At 41.4% G+C, this 20,203-nt stretch overlaps 1 protein-coding gene across 5 annotated transcripts in view; it reads left to right on the forward strand.

Annotated features, from left to right (window-relative positions):
- Positions 1 to 20,203, forward strand: part of dip2a (disco-interacting protein 2 homolog A) — a 110,331-nt gene that overhangs the window by 81,790 nt on the left and 8,338 nt on the right. For 2 of the 5 annotated variants that reach the window (XM_050049913.1, XM_050049915.1), the window contains 24 exons: positions 159 to 250; positions 1,640 to 1,750; positions 2,762 to 2,885; positions 2,966 to 3,075; positions 5,019 to 5,121; positions 5,804 to 5,868; positions 6,316 to 6,409; positions 7,014 to 7,133; positions 7,288 to 7,402; positions 7,962 to 8,101; positions 8,841 to 8,977; positions 9,413 to 9,493; positions 10,899 to 11,026; positions 11,196 to 11,310; positions 12,418 to 12,619; positions 12,757 to 12,866; positions 13,193 to 13,273; positions 13,734 to 13,851; positions 14,045 to 14,166; positions 14,352 to 14,463; positions 14,600 to 14,709; positions 14,893 to 15,023; positions 15,787 to 15,955; positions 16,415 to 16,585. In XM_050049913.1, the coding sequence (XP_049905870.1) occupies positions 159 to 250; positions 1,640 to 1,750; positions 2,762 to 2,885; positions 2,966 to 3,075; positions 5,019 to 5,121; positions 5,804 to 5,868; positions 6,316 to 6,409; positions 7,014 to 7,133; positions 7,288 to 7,402; positions 7,962 to 8,101; positions 8,841 to 8,977; positions 9,413 to 9,493; positions 10,899 to 11,026; positions 11,196 to 11,310; positions 12,418 to 12,619; positions 12,757 to 12,866; positions 13,193 to 13,273; positions 13,734 to 13,851; positions 14,045 to 14,166; positions 14,352 to 14,463; positions 14,600 to 14,709; positions 14,893 to 15,023; positions 15,787 to 15,955; positions 16,415 to 16,585 (2,861 nt within the window). Of the gene's footprint in view, positions 1 to 158; positions 251 to 1,639; positions 1,751 to 2,761; positions 2,886 to 2,965; positions 3,076 to 5,018; positions 5,122 to 5,803; positions 5,869 to 6,315; positions 6,410 to 7,013; positions 7,134 to 7,287; positions 7,403 to 7,961; positions 8,102 to 8,840; positions 8,978 to 9,412; positions 9,494 to 10,898; positions 11,031 to 11,195; positions 11,311 to 12,417; positions 12,620 to 12,756; positions 12,867 to 13,192; positions 13,274 to 13,733; positions 13,852 to 14,044; positions 14,167 to 14,351; positions 14,464 to 14,599; positions 14,710 to 14,892; positions 15,024 to 15,786; positions 15,956 to 16,414; positions 16,586 to 20,203 lie in introns of those variants that run through there. The other 3 variants (XM_050049914.1, XM_050049916.1, XM_050049917.1) reach the window with 2 other exon arrangements.

Consider the following 20,203-nt stretch of genomic DNA (forward strand, 5'->3'; position numbering starts at 1 on the left):
CTGCACAAATAATGGACAAGGAAGTGCCTGCGTCTGACTCTACATACCTTATTTAGTAACCTGCTGTTAGTCATAGCTATTATCTGTGTTTGTGTGTTGACTTGAAAGAGGTTGTTAAATGAAATGAAATATTTGACACTTCTTGTTAACCTCTGTAGGTAAACTATGGACCCGCAGCCAGAAACTGGCCTATACTCTTCTTAACAAGCTGAGCACCAGGAATGAGCCTTTGCTGATGCCTGGCGACAGAGTAAGTCATGAGATATAACTGTGTTAAATGGTGGTTAGTTGTATCTTACAGTCCTTGTTGGATTTTAGACATTTGGCTGATGCTCCTAGAACGATATTCTTCTGATACTCCTTATTGCTCCCTTACAGAAGGCTGAATCTCAGTGCTCAATTTTCAACCAACAAGATCTCTCCAAATAATACAATATCACTACCTCATTACAGTGATAAACCGCTTATATAGATCAAAACGCTTTGGACAGAATCCTTCCTATTCAAATAATTTGCTTGTAATAATCAAGTCGTCAGCTGACAGTGTTCATTTTAGGTCTTTTAATACATAACATATGGAAAAACAATTTAAAACTATGGTTATTATATTTGTTTTACTTGACGCTACAATACTTGCCTCACAGTAACCCGCCAGCTCCCAGCTGGCTACCTGAGGCTGCTGCTGCGTGCACATTGAAATCATGACGAGCAAAAGAAAGTCATTTTCTCTCAATAAAATCGCAGTCTCCTCCAAACTAAGAGCTGCTAGTAACTGAGATTGCAGCTGCCCTTGATAATGTCCGGTCATGTAATGCCCCCATAATGAACCAACTGTACTGTACTTTGATACAGTCAATAAAATTCAGTAAATGGCAAAGCTGTTCGTTTGATTACTTTATATTGATGTAATGAACATACAAAGTTCAGTTACAAAGAAGAAGGGAAAAAAATGGTTGTTCATTTATTCATTTTCATTTAGGTTTCATGCCCTTTGTGGCCCATCCTACATGGGATTATGAGACAGGGTCGTTCCAGAACCACCGTCCTGTCTTGCATGTACAAAATAAATAATATAATTAGAAAAGAAACACAAACAAATTAAAAACAAAACAAAAACAACAACATCCCAAATTAAGTGTTCACATGAGAAACTACCAAACATTCAGGGGCGTCGCAGTGGGGGGTAAAGTGGCACTGATTACTCAGACCCCCGATGGGAGGGGCGCCCTTGAAAAGCCTGTAATGAAATGTTTGGTTTTGTTTATGATTTTTATATTTCTGAGTAATTAGTGCCATAACTAAATTGAAATTGGCTGAATAAATCAGTTGACAGACTAAACTTTTAATTAAAAAATAATGGAAGCTCTCTGAGGCCACTCTCACCCCTTCAAGGCGCAAAATGGTGTAGTCTGCCCCTTTCACAATCTGTCTCTAAATGCAACTAAAGCTGAGCGCGTGACTTCTTTTGCTGTGGGAGCACGGATAAATGCTTTCATGTCTTTCCCCAAGAAGCTGAAATTGGGGTTCCAAAAGTAAATGTTTTATTTCGTAACTTGACCACAATACTTGCTGCACACAATGCCCCTGGGAACTGCCCAACATCGTACCATAACCTATTGTGTGTGTGCTACACCTGCAGGTTGCACTTGTTTTCCCCAACAACGACCCAGTGATGTTCATGGTGGCCTTCTACGGCTGCCTCCTGGCAGAGCTGGTACCTGTGCCTATTGAAGTGCCGCTAACCAGAAAGGTAAAGGCAAATCCAATCTCTTGGGAATGTGTTGACATTTTTAACGTCTGCGGTTCTACATAAACAGTGCAGCGCATTAGTGACCCCTGCTGGACATTTGACCCCTAATCGAAACCCTTGAGAGATGTGTTGTTTCAGTGTGGATGTTTATGATTTATTCCAGCATCCCAGAATATGTGTTTGTACCAAAGAACATCTTGCTTCTTGATAAAATGTTGCAGGATTACAACCCTGGCAGCAGCATTATCTTTTATGTATGTTCTAATTACAGAGTGTTATGATGCATCACTGTTTCCAGTACATCCATCAGCTCAAACTGAACCAAATTCTCCCAAAATTAGTTACACAGACTGAATATTAATGCCTGCTCTTGTTTGCCCTTTATAAGCATGCTGTTGGAAGACGCTGTGCTGTAATTAATGAGATTTGAGTGAGGTGAAATGATGTGTAATTTCAGTCAAAATATTAGATCACAGGCCAACTGTTCTCTGGAGTCAAACTCATTCGCTCGCATTCTTCCTCCCTGTCTCTTTCAATCCTTCTTGCTTTTTCTGTCTGCTTTTTTTTTCTCCTCTTCCTTTTCTTTACCCAGCCAGTATCTCACATTTTTTTCTCTCTTCTGCACAGTATGGTTTGCACAGCACGAGTCTGGCTGTAAGCTCATTTGCACAGCCAATCAAATATGAGTGAGTGCGTGTCAGATCTTGGGCTTCATTCCTGCTACGATTGGGCTTTGATGCTCGGCAGTAGAGTTTTTAATAGTGATTGGCCGTCACTCTGCTTTCTTACCTGCTGCTTCTTTGATGTGCGATGCTCTGAGGTTTCGTCTTCAGTCATCGTCGTTCTTTTTCTCCCTGTTACAATTCCCACACTCCCTCAGAGCGTCTTTTCTCAAAGCTCTCATGCTCTAAATTTTATCATTCTTAATAGTGGATTGTTGTATGACAGGCGTGGTTTGCCTTAGTTTTTGCTCGTATGAACTTCCATTTTTCCTCCTCTTTGGTCCCCCAGGATGCAGGAAGTCAACAGATTGGTTTTCTGTTGGGCAGCTGTGGCGTCACGTTGGCACTGACCACTGACGCTTGTCAGAAAGGCTTGCCCAAAGCACAAACCGGGGAGGTAGCCACTTTCAAAGGTACAGTCTGTTTTATTTTTCATTATGACTGTCTGTAGTTTCATTTGGTTTAAACTGACTTCATGTCTCTGTGTCTGCAGGTTGGCCGCGGTTGCTGTGGTTTGTGACAGATGGAAAACATGTCGTAAAGCCTCCGAAAGACTGGCATCCTCCGATACGGGAAGCAAGTAATGACATAGCCTACATAGAGGTAGGTGCAAATTCACTGATGTTACCAATTCGAAAAAAATATATTTCTCCTATTTTTTTGAGCTACTAATCATTTGGTTCTAGGGCATTCACGTGTGCTGCACTTCAGTAGGCATCATACTCCCAAAAAGACTTACATTGTGAAAGAGACATCTGTAAATCAGTGGATACATTTTTTTTTGAACATCACAACCCTTGAGAAATGACTTGTTCACCATTGGAATTGATCCATTTGGTCTGATAACATTTTGAAAGTCTAAAAGAGCAGCATGATAAAATCATTTTATCTCCCAGCCGTATTGATGTTTAATAATACCTAGATACTGGACCCCGAGATGGCTCCTACGCAGGTCAATTGAATTGCTCGCCTGGCACATACACCAAAAAAAGTTGCTAGCTTCCAGGTTTACTTCTGCAATATGCGGCCCACTGAATATGTGCAGCAGTGTTTCTTCCACTGGCACCACCTGTGAGTTCCTGCTCGGCTCATAGACTTTTCATTGTGATGACATCATCTTACTATATAATGACGAAAACTCTGTGTGTGGGTGTTTCTGTCTGTGTGTCTGTTCCATGTTTTTCTCCTGACTGACTTGGTCAATCCACGTGAAATTTGGCACAGTGGTAGAGGGTCATGGGAGGATGCAAATGAAGCAATATTACATCAATTGGCCAAAGGGGGGGCGCTATGGCAACCGATTGAAATTGCAAACTTTGAATGGGCATATCTCATTCCCCGTATGTCGGAGAAACATGAAACTTTGCACAGGGATGCCTCTCCTCATGAGGAACAAATTTGCCTCAAGAACCCATAACTCCCAGTTATATAAATTTTCTGCCAAATTTTTTGAAAAACACTTAAAATCGATCTCTTCCTAGGAAGTTTGACCGATCTGCATGAAACTCGGTGAACATAATCTAGAAACCAATATCTAAAGTTCCCTCTTGGCAAAAGTTGGAAAACTTACTCAAACTGAGCTTCTATAAGGCAATGAATATTGCGGAGGGCGTGGCTCATCACATAAAGGTGTATAACATCTCAAGGGTTTCACCGATCACCACGCAACTTTGTAGGCATATGACCACACATAATCTGAGGGGACCCCTCAACAATTCAGAATGCAAAGAGTCATAATTGACCTTGTTTACAGCCCGAGGTGTCCTATCAATAGTTTTACAGATGTCTCTTTTATAATGATGGTCTATGGGGAAAATACTTTTTGGGCCACGATTTTTTGTTGCTGCGATACCAGTAGCTACTAGGAAAAATTAGAAGCAAAGCTGAGCTGCGTTTCTGGTGGCCTGCTCAGTCGGCAAAAGTCTCTAGTGTACTTACTCCATGGGCCTAAGAATGCGGAAGATCCTGATAATTTCATACCTGGGAAGGGAATTTTTTTTGTCCTCATGCGCCATTGAGCAACTTTCATAGGAATGAACAGGGGCCAGGCTCTTAATCCAGTTGTCTTTATACATCCAAAAAGGTCTTTATATATCCTTAAAAGGTCTCAAATGCAACCAGGAAAAGGTTAACTAATGTAGGCGGGACCCACCTCGGGGCTTTGCAGAGTCCTTGATTGGCTCTGTGAGGCTGTTTACAAATGAGCCGCGATCTGATAGGACTAAACCTGGAGTAGGCTTGTCTAAGCTGGGTACACTGTTTGAATGCAAAGGCAATGTGACTGCATTTTTGCAGTATCTAAATACTTCAAATTCAATTTATATAACACGGCATAATGTAGAAAATGATAAGTCAAACAAAGCTATGTTTAACAACAACTAAATTTATGTCCACCTTCTGTTGTTAGAAGGCCATCTCAACTCACAGCTATGACTTGACAACAACAGCTACACACAGAGCTCCCAGCTGCATATGTTTAGATGTATTGTGTCTCATTTATTGGAATGACAGTGTTCAAATGTTTTTCCCATGTTTCCTACATCCAGTACAAAACCAGCAAGGAGGGAAGCACCATGGGGATCACAGTGTCCCATTCAGCCATGCTGGCTCACTGTCACGCCCTCACACAGGCCTGCGGCTACACTGAAGGTGAGGAGGACATTCTGCATGTACCCAAGTATCCATTACTTCATTTTTCTGTATTTTCTCCATCATTCATTCTCCTGACATGGAGAAAGGCATCCAGTTAGTGGTGTTAGCATATGCTACAGAGAGAAGAGGGGTAGGGACAGACCACTAAACCACATGTAGTAATGATTAAATGTAGGAATATGAATAAAAAAGTTGGACATTAGACTTGATTTAGAATCGCTGTGTGGTTTTGTTCTTATTTTTACCGCAGGTTAACCAACGCAGAGCACTTACATCAAATGAACCTAATTTAAAATCTATGATATTATAGAATTTCCCCTTCACATTGCTCACAGATCCTATCAGGGCATAATTACAGTCTAGTTTGATAAATGTAGTTGCTCAGCTGGTTGAGTTTCTCTCTTAGAACGTAAGGCACCTCCTCTCCTCCAGTGTCCCAGTTTTGCTCTAAATAACTCCGAACTGCACAAGCAGGCCCTCGAGACTCTCCGGATCTGTTTCTTAGTTTGGGCTTCTCTCAATCCAGTACTGCTACAACTAGGATTTACTCATCATTACAGAACTTTCTTTGTGTTAAAAAGTACTGTGATGATGTGCGGTTGAGCTGGTGAAGAATATAAATGTCAGATTAAATGTTTCAAACTTTAACGTTGGCAAAATCTCCCTTTTTGATTTGCAGCTGAGACCATAACCAACGTCCTGGACTTCAAGAGAGAAGCAGGATTATGGCATGGTGTCCTTACTGTGAGTGGTTTTGAATCATCCGGTGAAGCTAATAGGGGGGTTACGTAATCCAAAATAGAATAGATCCTCATTTTGCTGATAAAAAGTGTAATTTATTCTGCTGACTTTATCAATATGTTAACACATCAAACTAATGAAGTCCTGAGGGGCAGAAACATCTTGTCTTATTACTCAAGAGTTTGAAACCTGCAAAATTACTTTGTATCTTCCAACACAGTCATTAACAGGTTTCAAACATGCCGTTAAATTTATAAACAGCTCATATATCACCTACTGTTACACGTTTAAATTCCTAAAATGACACCACAGTAGCACAAACAATGCTTTATTTATACTCTTAGTGGTAAGTGATAAAATCTTGCCATGACTCGCAGCTTGTTTACACTGACATCACCTACTTTTGAGATACTTTGGTGTTTACGCAATGCTTGTCTGTTCTCATGGCAGAGTGTCATGAATAGGATGCACGTGATCAGCATTCCTTACTCCCTGATGAAAGTCAACCCCCTCTCTTGGATACAGAAGGTGCACACGTACAAAGGTGAGGGCCAGTCAACCCTGACGTTCGTCACTTAACACTGTAACTCTGCTTGCTGCATCTCAGCACTATGAAGAGAGATTGAGAAGAGAGACCTAATTGTAGGGTAAATTTATTTATGCAGTTATCATACTTACAAAGCAACACACGTACATGACAGTACAGGTTATTCATAAGATGTTACTTTGAGAAATATGCTTTGGCAGCTTGCTTGATGGTGAATGATAGTTTAGCCAACATGTTATTATTGTTTTTAGAGTCTGTAAGCCAGAGTGAGTCTGTTTCTCGTCACAGCTTTGAGTCCCAGTGCACATTTGACAGGGGAGGATGGATTGAAGCAATAGTTTGTTGGACTCATTGATTTGTAGTTCAATTGAATCATCCCACTGGAGGTCGAGGACAGAAGGCTCGCTGTGCTGAATAAAATTCATCTCCTTTCTGGTCCGAGCTTTGCTGAGTCACCTGTTGGCAACTGAGTCAGACCGTGCTGCTATTTGCTGTCAGATTTCGTGATCTGTGATTGGCTGTCAAGCTGAATAACAGAGGCGTTGATTGGGCGATTCTGTTGTGAAGCCTGTCTCTTTGTCTTAATGTCCCCTTTGCACAGCTCGGGTGGCGGTGGTGAAGTCGAGGGACATGCACTGGTCTCTGCTGGCCCAGAGAGACCAGAGAGACATCAGCCTCAGCTCGCTGCGCATGCTCATCGTAGCTGACGGAGCCAACCCATGTGAGTCCACCTGCAGATTCTCATTTAATAAAATAACCTCTATAAACACCCTGAAGCCACAAGAGATTATCATTGATTCATTTTGTTTGTGTTTGCTTGTATATCTGTTTGGCTGGTTCTGTATGTGTATGTGTGTGTGTGTTTGTTATCACAGGGTCGATATCCTCCTGCGACGCCTTCCTGAACGTGTTTCAGGCACGTGGGCTGCGACCTGAGGTGATCTGTCCATGTGCCAGCTCTTCAGAAGCCATGACTGTCGCCATCCGCAGGTCAGCTGCTGTTACTGCACTACAGAAGAACAAAAGCAACCTGCCACCACTTCCCCTTACTGTGATATTTAATCACACTGCGTTTGCAACATTAGGCGCATTCCGCAGGCAGAGGAGGGAGATTTGTGCTTCTTGAACACAGAGACGAAGTGTAGGATGTCTCAGCTTTTTGCTGATCACGGGCTCAGTCCTGGAGAGGGATTAGGATGACAGACAGACTGAAAACACATGCTTCAAATAGGCTATTTTTAAAACGAGAAATGCCTTTTTTTGAGAGTCTAGAAATGTTGTAATGGATCCAGAGTCTGTATCTCACAGATTCACATGGTTGTCGTATTCTACCAAACCCAAATGCTTCTTTTTAAGCAGCCAGCACTGCTGCAATAAAGACAGTGTACTCAGGCAGTGGATGTCTCAGTCTGAAGCTATGCACTGCCATCTGAACCAAGATAGAAGTGGCATGCTATGTTTTGTTTGCATGAAGGGCAGAGGAGATGAAGAGGAATAAGTGACAAATGTCTAACTGAAAGTCTTGTGTGTACATGTCTATGTCCTGCAGACCTCCAGAGATGGGTGTTCCTCCTCCAGGGAAGGCGGTGCTGTCTATGGGAGGGCTGAGCCACAGTGTGATCCGTGTGGACACAGAGGAGAAACTCTCTGTCCTCACAGTGCAGGATGTGGGACAGGTCATGCCTGGAGGTAGAGTACACTATGCTGCCATTAATGAGTAAAATAGTGAAGATGAAGATGAAAGATAGATTTTATTTTGACACCGCTCTGTGTCCCTAGAGAATGTAGGTGATATCACCAAAAATGAAAACTAAACTGAAGGGTTTTTATTTCCAATTGTGTAAACGTTGATACTAAAATATTAAGCAGTAAAGCTTTAACTATCATATTAATTTGCAACACTAGCATCGTTTTATGTCTATCTGCTGATGTTGATGTGTGAAGGTGTTTATGACTGAACATTAGGCAGCTTAAAGGCCTCTTGTTTATACTGTAATATAACATTTAAAGCAGAATTACAAAGCACATTAGGGATAATAAGAAATGATAATTTATCCAATTATGCTGCTAATGTCTGTAAACAGTATGAGCAGCTTAAGTGAAAGCCAACCGCAGTTTTGTCCCCTGATGTTTCACCTCGCTGTATTTGCCTTTATTTGGCGCTATGTCCACAATTTTCATAGCCTTCTCTTCCTCTTATGGTCTGACAACTGGTCGCAACCTGTTTATTAAGTCCTGACTTCACCTGCGTGCTGTGCTCAGGGACATCCAGAACACAGCAAAATAAGAAAATACCTGCAGAGGGCAGAATCTCTGCATGAAGAGAATCCTACTTTTTAACTAATAACTAGTAACTTTTACCCATTGTTGTTGTTTTTTTTATTTGTTCCTAATGTCCCTCTCTCCTGTCATCATTGTGTGTCCCCAGCTCTGGTTTGTGTGGTGCGGGTGGAGGGGACACCCTATCTCTGTCAGACAGATGAGGTTGGAGAGATCTGCGTGAGCTCAGGTAGCACGGGTGTAGCTTACTACGGGCTCCCAGGCATGACCAAGAACATCTTTGAGGTCAGTGTCTTATGTCTGGAACTGTTCAGGTGTGAGAAAATTAAGCGATTTAAATATTTATTTATGTGTAACTATTAACTTTGCATAACATTCATAATCCTGTTTACGTAATTGCTGCAGGATAAAATTTAATCTTTGACATGAAAAAGACTGAAGATGAGATGCATGGAGAGAATTCAACTAATTGTTTATGAATACATTTTCAAAATAATGTTAGCTAAAACTCTGACATACTCAGTTTGTGCTTTCCCACCATTGTTTTACAGTCCTCGTCTTTCTTTAAGTGCAAACAGCCCACTCACAATGATTTATTGCCAAAATAATCCCAAGTACTTCCATGCACCTCCTTATGCAGAGTTATTTTAAGTCGAGGCAATGGAAAGTTTTGTCCTTCATCCATGGATGTGTTGTTTGTATTGTTGTGTCTATTTGCAGACCATCCCTGTAACATCATCTGGGATTCCCATCAGCGACAGACCATTCACCAGAACCTCACTGCTGGGCTTTGTGGGACCGGTGAGTTCCACCTCATTAATATACAGTTTTTAACCTTACTTTATTTGACGTCTGTCTTACAGCACTAAGATAACCCTGTTTTAAACATGTGTTGTGATATGCTGTGAGTTTGGCAGCGTATTCTACTTAAGGACATAATCTTCTTAAGTAGACTTAATTTGTCATAAATGATTAATCTGTGATATTCATCGTCTTATCTTTTTTAGATTTTCAATTTTACTCAACCTGCCTCTGTCCCAGGTAAAGGGTCAGTTCACCCAAAAAGATTAAGATAAGATAAACCTCAGAGGGGAAATTCGGTTGTAACAGCAGTGCAATGACAGTGATAGAAAGTAAAAGAATAAATGATAAAAGAGGCATATGAAAAACTAAACTAAAATAAGAATAGAATCATAGATAATCGAAAACTATACAAGAATATATGGAGACAGAAATTGTATTGCAGCAAGTATATGTTAACAGTGTACACCAGAAATTCATTAAACAATTAAATAAATTCTACATAAAATTTCAAAAAAATAATTTAAAAAATACAATTAAATTTATTTAAAAATCACAAAGACTTACCTTAGAATTATTTAGCCATCAGAATACAGTAATTTGGGGCGTTGGTGGCTTAGTGGTAGAGCAGGCACCCCATGTACAAGGCTGTTGCCGCAGTGGCCCGGGTTCGAGTCCAGCCTGTGGCCCTTTGCTGCATGTCATCCCCTCTCTCTCTCCCCCTTTCACACTTGACTGTCCTGTCCATTAAAGGCAAAAAATATCTTTAAAAAAAAAAAGAATACAGTAATTTCTTAGAGTAATTTCTGATTTATTTTTGCAATATTTGAGATATACAGTATATCAAGCCTGTGAGGCTTCTGCTGGGATCTCAGTAAGATTTTCAGATTTTCAATAACATTTCAGCCAAAACAAATATTTGAATAAAATTCAACTGCACGGTCTTTCTAGAAACAATATCCCGGTTATTCTGGATTATTCACAGACTTCTTTGTGGATGGTTTTCATAGGAACTATTTCTCCAGAGTGTACTATATGAAAACTGTCCACTTAGATGTCTGTTTATGTCGAAACTACCTTTAGTTGTTTGACTAACACTGTCTGGTGTTCTTACACTTTAAAATCAGCAAAGGAGAGATTCATATTTTATACAACTGACCTGCCATGAGATCTGTCACAAGCTAAATTATAACAGGGCCAGATCACAGAGAGTGGAGCAAAAATTAGGGGAAAAAAAAGGTTTATCATGAGTCGAAAATGGTGGCGGTTCTCATTCCTGAGCTAGAAGTACATTTCCACTGTACCGTTACCTCACGTGCTAGTTGTATAGACGCACGCTGTACTTTAAATTGGGATAAATGTCAAGACTGACCCATCTAACAGTATGTGCTTTGTTTCCCACCAGGACAGCCTTGTGTTTGTTGTGGGGAAGATGGATGGCCTCATGGTGGTCAGTGGACGGAGACACAATGCCGATGACGTGGTTGCCACAGCACTGGCAGTGGAGCCCATGAAGTTTGTGTACAGGGGGAGGTAAAGAGGAAGCACGCACATCTACACATATCTCATATAGAGAGTCGGCCTAATCTGCACTGTTTTCTACCACTACTGACAGTCTTGCAAGACAGCAGCTACTGAGCAGTTTTATGGATGAGTAAAGCCCAGCTGCAACAGTGTTTTCTGTTTATGTTGTGTGCTCCAGGATAGCAGTGTTTTCTGTGTCCGTGTTGCGTGACGAGAGGATCGTTGTTGTAGCAGAGCAGAGGCCAGACGCCTCTGAGGAGGACAGCTTCCAGTGGATGAGTCGCGTCCTTCAGGTGCTCATTGTGATCTGTCTTTTTCACATCTTGTCACTTAGGTGCAGATAACTGAAGGACTGTACCCATGGGTTTGCATATTTTATTTTAGTAATTGCAAATCAGGTATACTTAGTTAATATTACGCCTGACTTTACTGTTTTCTACAGTATGTCACAAGGTTTTCACGAGGAAATCATCATCGGTTTTTATGTTGGTTTGATATAAAAAAAACAACTTCAGATCATTCAAATTTCCTTGAGATTATGTTGTTGTGGATGTTAGAGGTTCATTGCATGCATTAAAAAGGTGCTAAAGGATGCTATCGCTATGCAGCATGAGGATACAAAATCAGTCAAGCCTTGTTGAATGCTTTGGAAAATTGTTATTAGAAAAGTGTAGTGGATTTGAAGTTAATGAGAGTGAAGATTACACAGCCACTGCTATGGTCTCTGAAAGTACCAGTCAAAGCTGACAAAATAACCATATTTTTGTCTTAATTTGGTTTATTTTCTAATCTGCCTATGCATATTAAACAGATTAGTATAAAAACAAGAATAACTGCAGATGAAAACATCCCCTAATGTATGGTGTTTACTAAAAAGAACAGAGAACTGCGGAAAAAATCAAAAACATCAAGCCCCTAGTTAGTTTTTATTGTAAAATTAAATCAACTTTCTCTGATTCACTTGACAGCTTTGCTGATGTCCAGTTAATCGGTTGAGGTATCAAGCTGACAGAACATTAGACAGCTCAAAGGCCTCTTGCTTATATTGCAATGTAAGATTTAAAACTACATCACAAAGCACTTTTATGACAATAAGAAATACTAATTCATCCAATTAAAAAGTGAGATTTGGCTAGAATTAGGGCTGGGTATTGTTTAAAGAATGGTGATACCACTACCCTTGAAGTGATACTGACACCTATAGAGTACTGTTATTGTCCCTTTAAGTCCCAGCTGCAGCTGAAAATAAATATGACAACATTTTTGTCATTATTTTCATGACATATGCATATAAAGGAGATTAATATAAAACAAGAATAAATGCAAATGAAAAATGGATGATTTACAGATTTGCTGATCTCCTTCTCTTCTCTGTTTTGGCATTGCTGGTGGATTTCCAGGCCATAGACAGCATCCACCAGGTCGGGGTGTACTGCCTGGCTCTGGTGCCTGCCAACACGCTTCCTAAGGCGCCCCTGGGCGGCATCCATATATCTGAGACCAAACAGCGCTTCCTGGAGGGCGCATTGCACCCCTGCAATGTCCTCATGTGCCCTCACACATGTGTCACCAACCTGCCCAAGCCAAGACAAAAACAGCCAGGTAGACCACCACATGTTGCAGCATGGATCAGGTTTAGATACAGATGTAGCATGAGGACTTGTCTATGTTGTTTTTTTATTTCTGTGTTTTTATTTATGTGGATATAAATGTTTACTGAATGTGGTTCTGCTGGACAGAGGTTGGTCCTGCTTCCATGATAGTGGGCAACCTGGTGGCAGGAAAGAGGATAGCACAGGCCTGTGGGAGAGACGTGGCCCAGCTTGAGGACAATGACCAGGCACGTAAGGTAGATAGTCTTCCTCATTTCACCCACTCATCACCTCCGCACATACGCCGCAGACACAGGTAAGGATCCATACTGGTGGGAGTGGAATCTGAAACACATGCAGCTGATGAAAACTTCCTGCTGTCTGAGCTGTCTGAATGAGCTCAGCTGTTGTGTAATTCAGATTCCACTTTCACCATGCATTGCTCCCATTTCTCTTTTCAGCTTCGCATACATATTCATACAAATACATTAGCGATTCATGATCATCTCAGATTGTGTCTGTCTTTACTGTGTGTTAGTCTCATTTCTCTGTAGTTAAATGTTTCTGTCTCTGTCACCTTTAGTTCCTGTACATACAAGATGTGCTGCAATGGAGAGCTCAGGCCACTCCGGACCATCCTCTGTTCCTTGTACTCAATGCCAAGGTACTACCTTTCATCACGGCATATAGACTTTAGATTTGCCATGGCAATATGTATTGTGACATAGTTAATTTCCTGAAAATTAGGTTGAGAAACTGTGAACAGATAAAACACTTAGATAGTTACATCTGTTCTGGTTGATTCAGTTAATTTATAAACTGACAAATGATGGCACATAAAGGCATTGATGCAAACTATGAATACAACAGGAGACATTAGAGTGAAACGCTACCTTGATAGAAATCTCTAGTGGTTGATTAATCATAAGGAAGACGACCATTTTCTTCAACTTAAAAAATATCTTGTTGTCTTAAGAAATCAGCCTTTGGTTTCTCGAAAGTTGACATGAATTAGCACTTCATCGCAAGAAAATGAGCTTTATCGGCGTAAAAAAATTGCAAGTATGTCCTTTCTCGGCTTCCGTATGAATGAATGTTACATGTTCTTATCTTTTGCTCCTCAGGGCACAGTGGCGAGTACAGCCTCCTGTCTGCAGCTGCACAAGCGAGCAGAGCGGGTGGCTGCAGCACTGATGGGACGCCTCAACACTGGAGATCATGTAGCACTCGTCTACCCACCAGGTAAGGGATGCTGCTGTGCTACTTTCAGTTATTTTCTTGAGTGTAACAACTTTGTCTTCACTTTCCCTTTCTTCAGATTGTAAGTCTGTCTGTTAATCAAAAGCACAGAGCAGAAGAAACTCAATAAAGTTCTTAATATTATTGTAGAACTTATTCTTTAAATAACACTTTAAATATAAACATTTACGCGCAGGAATCGACCTGATTGCCACCTTCTACGGCTGCCTGTACGCTGGCTGTGTGCCAGTTACTGTCAGACCCCCGCACCCTCAGAACCTGGCGACCACCCTGCCCACCGTCAAGATGATTGTTGAGGTAACTAAAAAGGCTAATTGAATCCCTCTCTGCGCAGTTATTGCAAACATTGAACCTGGTGAAAGTATGGTTTAAGATACAACAAATGACATCAGCTCTGTTCTGTGCAGGGGTGCAATTTGTGTGAATGATTAAAGTCATGTAATATATATATGTAGTAATACTGTAGTATCTGTGGGTTAAAGGTCAGTAAGTCGGTGTGTATCCTGACCACTCAAGCAATAATGAAGCTGCTGAAATCCAAAGAGGCTGCTGCTGCTGTGGACATCAAGAGCTGGCCCATGGTGCTGGACACAGGTACGTTATACACACATACCCAGCACAGTTTTTGTTCTCATGTTTCCACCAAAGAGTAGATTTTTAAGTAAAGAAAATAACATGGTCCAAGTTTGCTTTAAAAACACTTCCTCCTTTCCCTCTGCTCATCCACCAGATGATCTCCCCAGGAAGAAGAGTCCACAGATGTACAAGCCTCCGACCCCAGAGATGTTAGCTTACTTGGACTTCAGCGTGTCCACAACAGGAATCTTAGCAGGGGTCAAAGTATGTTGAATGTTGGACTCACGTGAGCCATTTGGGTTCTTAAAAGGGTGTAGGGTGTCATGCTGGGATGCTACCCGTCTGTCTTTGCTCCCATTAGCAGCTCAAAGCTCAAGCTCAAAGAGTTGTTTTTAAGCTGAATTTTGCTCCAGGATCCAGTGTTGATGCATCATTTGTGTCCTCTAGATGTCTCACGCTGCCACCAGTGCCTTGTGTCGCTCCATCAAATTGCAGTGTGAGCTCTACCCTTCGCGGCAGATCGCCATCTGTCTGGACCCCTACTGCGGCCTGGGCTTCGCCCTCTGGTGCCTGTGCAGGTAAACCAGCAGCTCTGGTCAAATGAATGACAGTGAAATCATCAGTGTTAAAGATATACTATGTAAGAATTGTCGGTTACTGTTTGTAAACACAGCATTAAACTTGGATCCTCCTCCCTAGAATGCAAGCTACTGTACTGTTGTTGGAATGTTACACTTGTTGTTATGAAAAAGCCGATACTTTAGTAAGGTAACTGAGCTAAATCACCAGCATCTACCTGTGTAACAGAAAACAGGCTCTTCATCTCCATCCTCTCCTTCGGCACTCGCCAGTGAAAGTGAAAGCCAACCCCAGATTCACTCTCGTTTTGGAACAAGCTTTGTCCACTTGGTGTTTTGCCTCGCCATATTTGTGTTTTTTGCGCTGTTTTGTCTGCAATATTTGTAGCTCCCTCTTGGATGTGTGCTTCTTACAGTCTGGCACCTTGTCCCAACCTCACCTGCATGTCGTTATTAGCTGGCGGCAACATGCCCAGGAGTGTCCCGAACACGGCAAAATAAGAGGAAAATAAGAAAATACAGACAGAGTGCAGAGTCTCTGCAGATAAACACACCACCACACACTTCTAGTGGGTCATAGGTGATGACTGAGAGGGATTATTGTTGTATGAGTCTATATATTTTTTAGGAAAATCCTGCATAGTATATCTTTAAAAAGCCTGTGATAGTGGCTAGAAAAGCCAGTGAGTTATTTTCTGTTAGAGCCTTTTTTTCTCCATGTCGTCCCACTCAGCTTCTCTCATGTATCTCTTCTTTATTTCAGTGTGTACTCGGGCCACCAGTCGATCCTGGTCCCCCCCCTGGAGCTGGAGAGCAACGCGTCTCTGTGGCTTGCTGCAGTCAGCCAGTACAAAGTGCGAGTCACCTTCTGCTCGTATTCAGTCATGGAGATGTGCACCAAGGGCCTGGGTTCGCAGACAGAAGCACTGCGGGTCAGTTTGTCTCTTCAGGTGTTGAGTGGCGTCATGGGGGAAGCAACAAACTACAACATTTTCTTGCATAAAATTTAAGGGTTTTCTTCAATTACTCCTTTTCCCCGTGGTGCTGTTGCCACAGCGCCGCGATTATGGAGAAAAAATCGGGGTCCTCGGGGGTGAAACACTTCACTCCTCTGTATCTGTGTGCTGATTACTGTCTGCGGCACTTGAGACTGGGATTTCTTACAAGTCATGTCCATGGTTTAATGAGTAGAATCTATCTAATAAAAATGTTCTATTCATATGAGAATGTAACCATTACATTTCTCTTGTCAGCTCCTAGTTTACATGCACCCACAGTCATCTTTGCAAATTGAGAAAAAAGGTTACATTATTAGCATAATTGCAGGGTATTTTCACACAATTTGCACATCATTTTTTTACTGAACCAGCTCTTCTATTTTCCATCTCCAGCTGCGAAATGTGAACCTGTCTTGTGTGCGTACGTGCATGGTGGTAGCAGAGGAGAGGCCCCGCATTGCACTCACTCAGTCCTTCTCTAAGATCTTCAAGGACTTGGGGCTTTCACCACGTGCAGTCAGCACTACCTTCGGCTGCAGGGTGAATGTCGCGATTTGTTTGCAGGTAAGCAGCTGGTGAAGGATGAAAAAGGGACAAGGAGGAGGAGGAGGAGGGTTCAATGTTTTAGGGGCGACACTGTATATGAATCTATACACGTATTTAGATAAACATCCAAGAAATCTTTTAAAAGTGCAGGATTGGCAACACTTTCAAAGAGTGACTGTTGGTGATGTAATCCAAGTGGTTTGATAAAAAAAAAATGAAGCTTGAGGTGAAGGAAAATGTGTAAAGCTTCATATTTTATAGATGTAAGGTGGAACGATGGCAAAAACACCATGCACTGAGTTGCCTCTCAGTCTGACTGTTCATCCTTTTTTCTTTGATGTTCTGTTTTATTTTTTTTCTCCCTATCCCTGGTGATTGTTTGTGTGTGTGTGTGTGTGTGTGTGTGTGTGTGTGTGTGTGTGTGTGTGTGTGTGTGTGTGTGTGCATGTATATTTATGTATATAAATATATATATATATCTTTATTTATCTGTCCTGCCCTGTCCCGTCAGCCCAACAGGTTAGGGAAACTGGCTGAGCAGGTAACCTTAGGATAAGAGTTGCTGTTTGCTCATTGGGCTGCCGCTGGGTCTTTATGTGTGTGTATGTGTCTGTGTGTCTGTGTGTTCATGTGCGTGTTTGTTTACCTTTGCATGGTTTTAGAACACGCTTAACCTTTTCACTGATTTTTCTCTTGGTTTTCTTTTTTTCTGACCAGCTTCAGCTTTACTTTAGCGCCATTCATTTTAGGCAAGTCGTAGCTGTACCGGCTGGCTTTCAACCATTGCTTTATGAAAAGTTACATGTGATGTGCTACTACATTAAACCATGAGCTAGCAGCATGAACTCTGCTGTGATTAGGGTAATTTTGGGAGTGCCGTGTCAAACTCTATGATCTTTATTCCACTATGTGACACAAACATTTACATTGAATAAGAATCGTTAATGTATGATTCTTTTGTTTTGTTTTGTTTTTACTATTGGAAGGACAGTTTTAGTTCATTTTTCTTTCATTTACAACAATTTACCACACTCTTGTTTGGAAAGAAAGGTAGGGTGAAGTGTTGCGGCTACATGGCCCTCCAAAGTGAGTTTTTTTGAGGCACACTCCAGATCGAGTGTTAGTAGAAATCATCAGCAATATGGCTACACAAGAAAAAAAGACACCCACAAATATCTTCTCTTCGTTAATAAAGATTTTAAAATCCCGATAACCAACTAAAACAAGTGTAACAAATGCTGATGTCTCAATAGCTAAATAGCTTGTTGGCGAAAGTTACATCGTCATTGCTGATTTATCCATGACAGACATATTTCCATGTTGCATTCCTCCCCATTTGATGGCATATGACACCCAAAATTTAACTTAAGTCCAGCAGCGAAGTTGCTGCACTTGTTACCAGTCCTCTAATATCAGTGTAGACTGGCAGTGTAGGAGCACGTGTTGCTAACATTAGCCTACAAAGCACCTCTAGTGGCCTGGTGGTGAAGCACAGTTTGTTCTGTCTCATTAAATGACTTGTTTAATGAATTGATGGCATAAAACTTAAGTTGTGAACGAATCACGAACGTCTTTTATCTCCATCAGATAGATGGCAAATGTCATTGTGATAATACCATCATGCCATCAGTCATGTCTGTTTAAGTAAACACCATCCATTACTACTGATGACGTATCACAGTCAGGGTCTTGAAAGGGTGTCCCAAATTTCAACCTCTGCCTCTTGTAACTCTGTTCTGAGGGGCAATGGGGTCAAAAACGAGGGGTAGGGGTAAAAATAAGAAATGGGATTAGGCCTTAGTTTTTTGAGTTAGTTGTAGTGGGTAGAATAAGTAATTATTTAGTTATTTATATGAAGGATATTCCGCTGTCTGCTGCCTTTTCTTTCACACCAGTAGCCATTTAGTAAGACAGGTACTTTTATTTGTTTTTGCCCCTTTAAATGCCAGATATTTTACTTTGGAATAAAACTGCTCATTAACAGACGTAGTTCAATGGTGTTCATTATGTCTTTAGTTTCTGATAATGACTTTAGTTGTTCTTTTATCTCAGACATGTTAGGATGTTACATACCTTGACATGTTTCGGCGGAAACTTCCGCTCTCCTCAGAAGTGTCACTTGGTCGTGGTTGTGACAGGACGGTCACGCCTCCCTAATATCAGCTGATTGGCAGATCAGCTGATAAAGACGCGTCACCACCACCACCAAGTGACACTTCTTAGGAGGGCGGAAGTTTCTGCCGAAACATGTCAAGGTCATCCTAACATGTCTGAGATAAAAGAACAACTAAAGTCATTGTCATTAACAGACATGTTTGACTCTTTAGTTGTGTTGGATGAGCCAAAATGTTGATCAGGTTTATAAAAACAAATGTGTCTGACAGTACTGATCGATGCACTTTTAATTACTCTAATAATCAGACTGCTGGCTTTGATTTTTTTTGGCAAAGACTAATTGCTGGATTGCGTCTCGATGATGTGTGTCCCACTCTGTGTTTGGCTTTGACCATACAGTGACTCAGTGCTAGCTTGTGCTCTGGCTACACTGGCAAAGGAGTAATGGAAAACACAATGTGTTGTGACTAGTCTTACAGCAGTAATGATGACAAATCCCAGAGCAGAGGGAATCAATATCTGACAGTATCAGTACTTGAGGAATGGCTAAATTACAATCCAGTTGCATGGCAGAGCTGTAGATATTTATCGGAACAAATGGTGCTCAGTTAGATATTTTCTGACATTTGAGTGCGTCTTTTGTTACAGAAAATAAATATTTAAAGGAAATAAACTAAAGTTCATTTGTAATTTCTTGTAGGCTTTGAATAACTGGCACTGTTGCTTTTTCCGACCATTTTACACTTGTATGAAAACAAACTGGCAGCATTAGAGCAGGTGACATTAACTGTGCAGGTACTCACAGTGTCTGTGGCTACATGGTTGAGTTTTGCCAAAGTCCTAACTATCCTGGCTGGTTGGCTTCTGGCTGCCCCCCCACCCCCTGCCGCTTTGTCAACAGTTGTATCATAAGCAGCTTTCACCTCCCTTCCACTCAGGTACCATACAGCAATAAAGGGGACCTATTATGCTTTTTCTTATATTCTGTCATATAGGGCTGCTTCCTGAAAGTTGAGGATTCAAATCATCAGTCAGACACCCTTCAGTCGACCGAGATTCTTAAAGTCGAGCAGTTTTATTTATGATTTTTTTTTTTCCAGTCAGTGTGCTGGGGTGTACTTCTGGGGATGTTTCAGTCCCCTGATTTAGCTGCAGAGTGAGCGCTCCTTTCTTTTGTGCTGCTCTCCGGTACAGGTAGCTGTGGACTCAGACCCAGGGTGAGTCTGATTGAGAGGGAGGCAGCAACCCGGTCAGGCTCCGAGATAACGTTATTTTCAGCCTTCTGCTTAGAAGTGGTGAATTTACAGCTCACAGCAACTTAATACGATAGTCTCTGGCTTTTATTTGATGTAGCATAGGCAAAAAATGTTCTTGCTCATTTTCGATCTGTTAGCATGGTTAGCCTGCATTAGCTCAGAGGGCTAACTTAGCTTGCTTGTAAATGAACGTCGCTGTCACCCTAAAAGTCCTGCAGGCCTTGCTCAAACCTTTAAAACTGCCAAATCAGTTTCGACTGACATC

Source organism: Epinephelus moara, chromosome 7 (assembly GCF_006386435.1).
Source record: "Epinephelus moara isolate mb chromosome 7, YSFRI_EMoa_1.0, whole genome shotgun sequence".
In the NCBI taxonomy this organism is placed as follows: Eukaryota; Metazoa; Chordata; class Actinopteri; order Perciformes; family Serranidae; genus Epinephelus; species Epinephelus moara.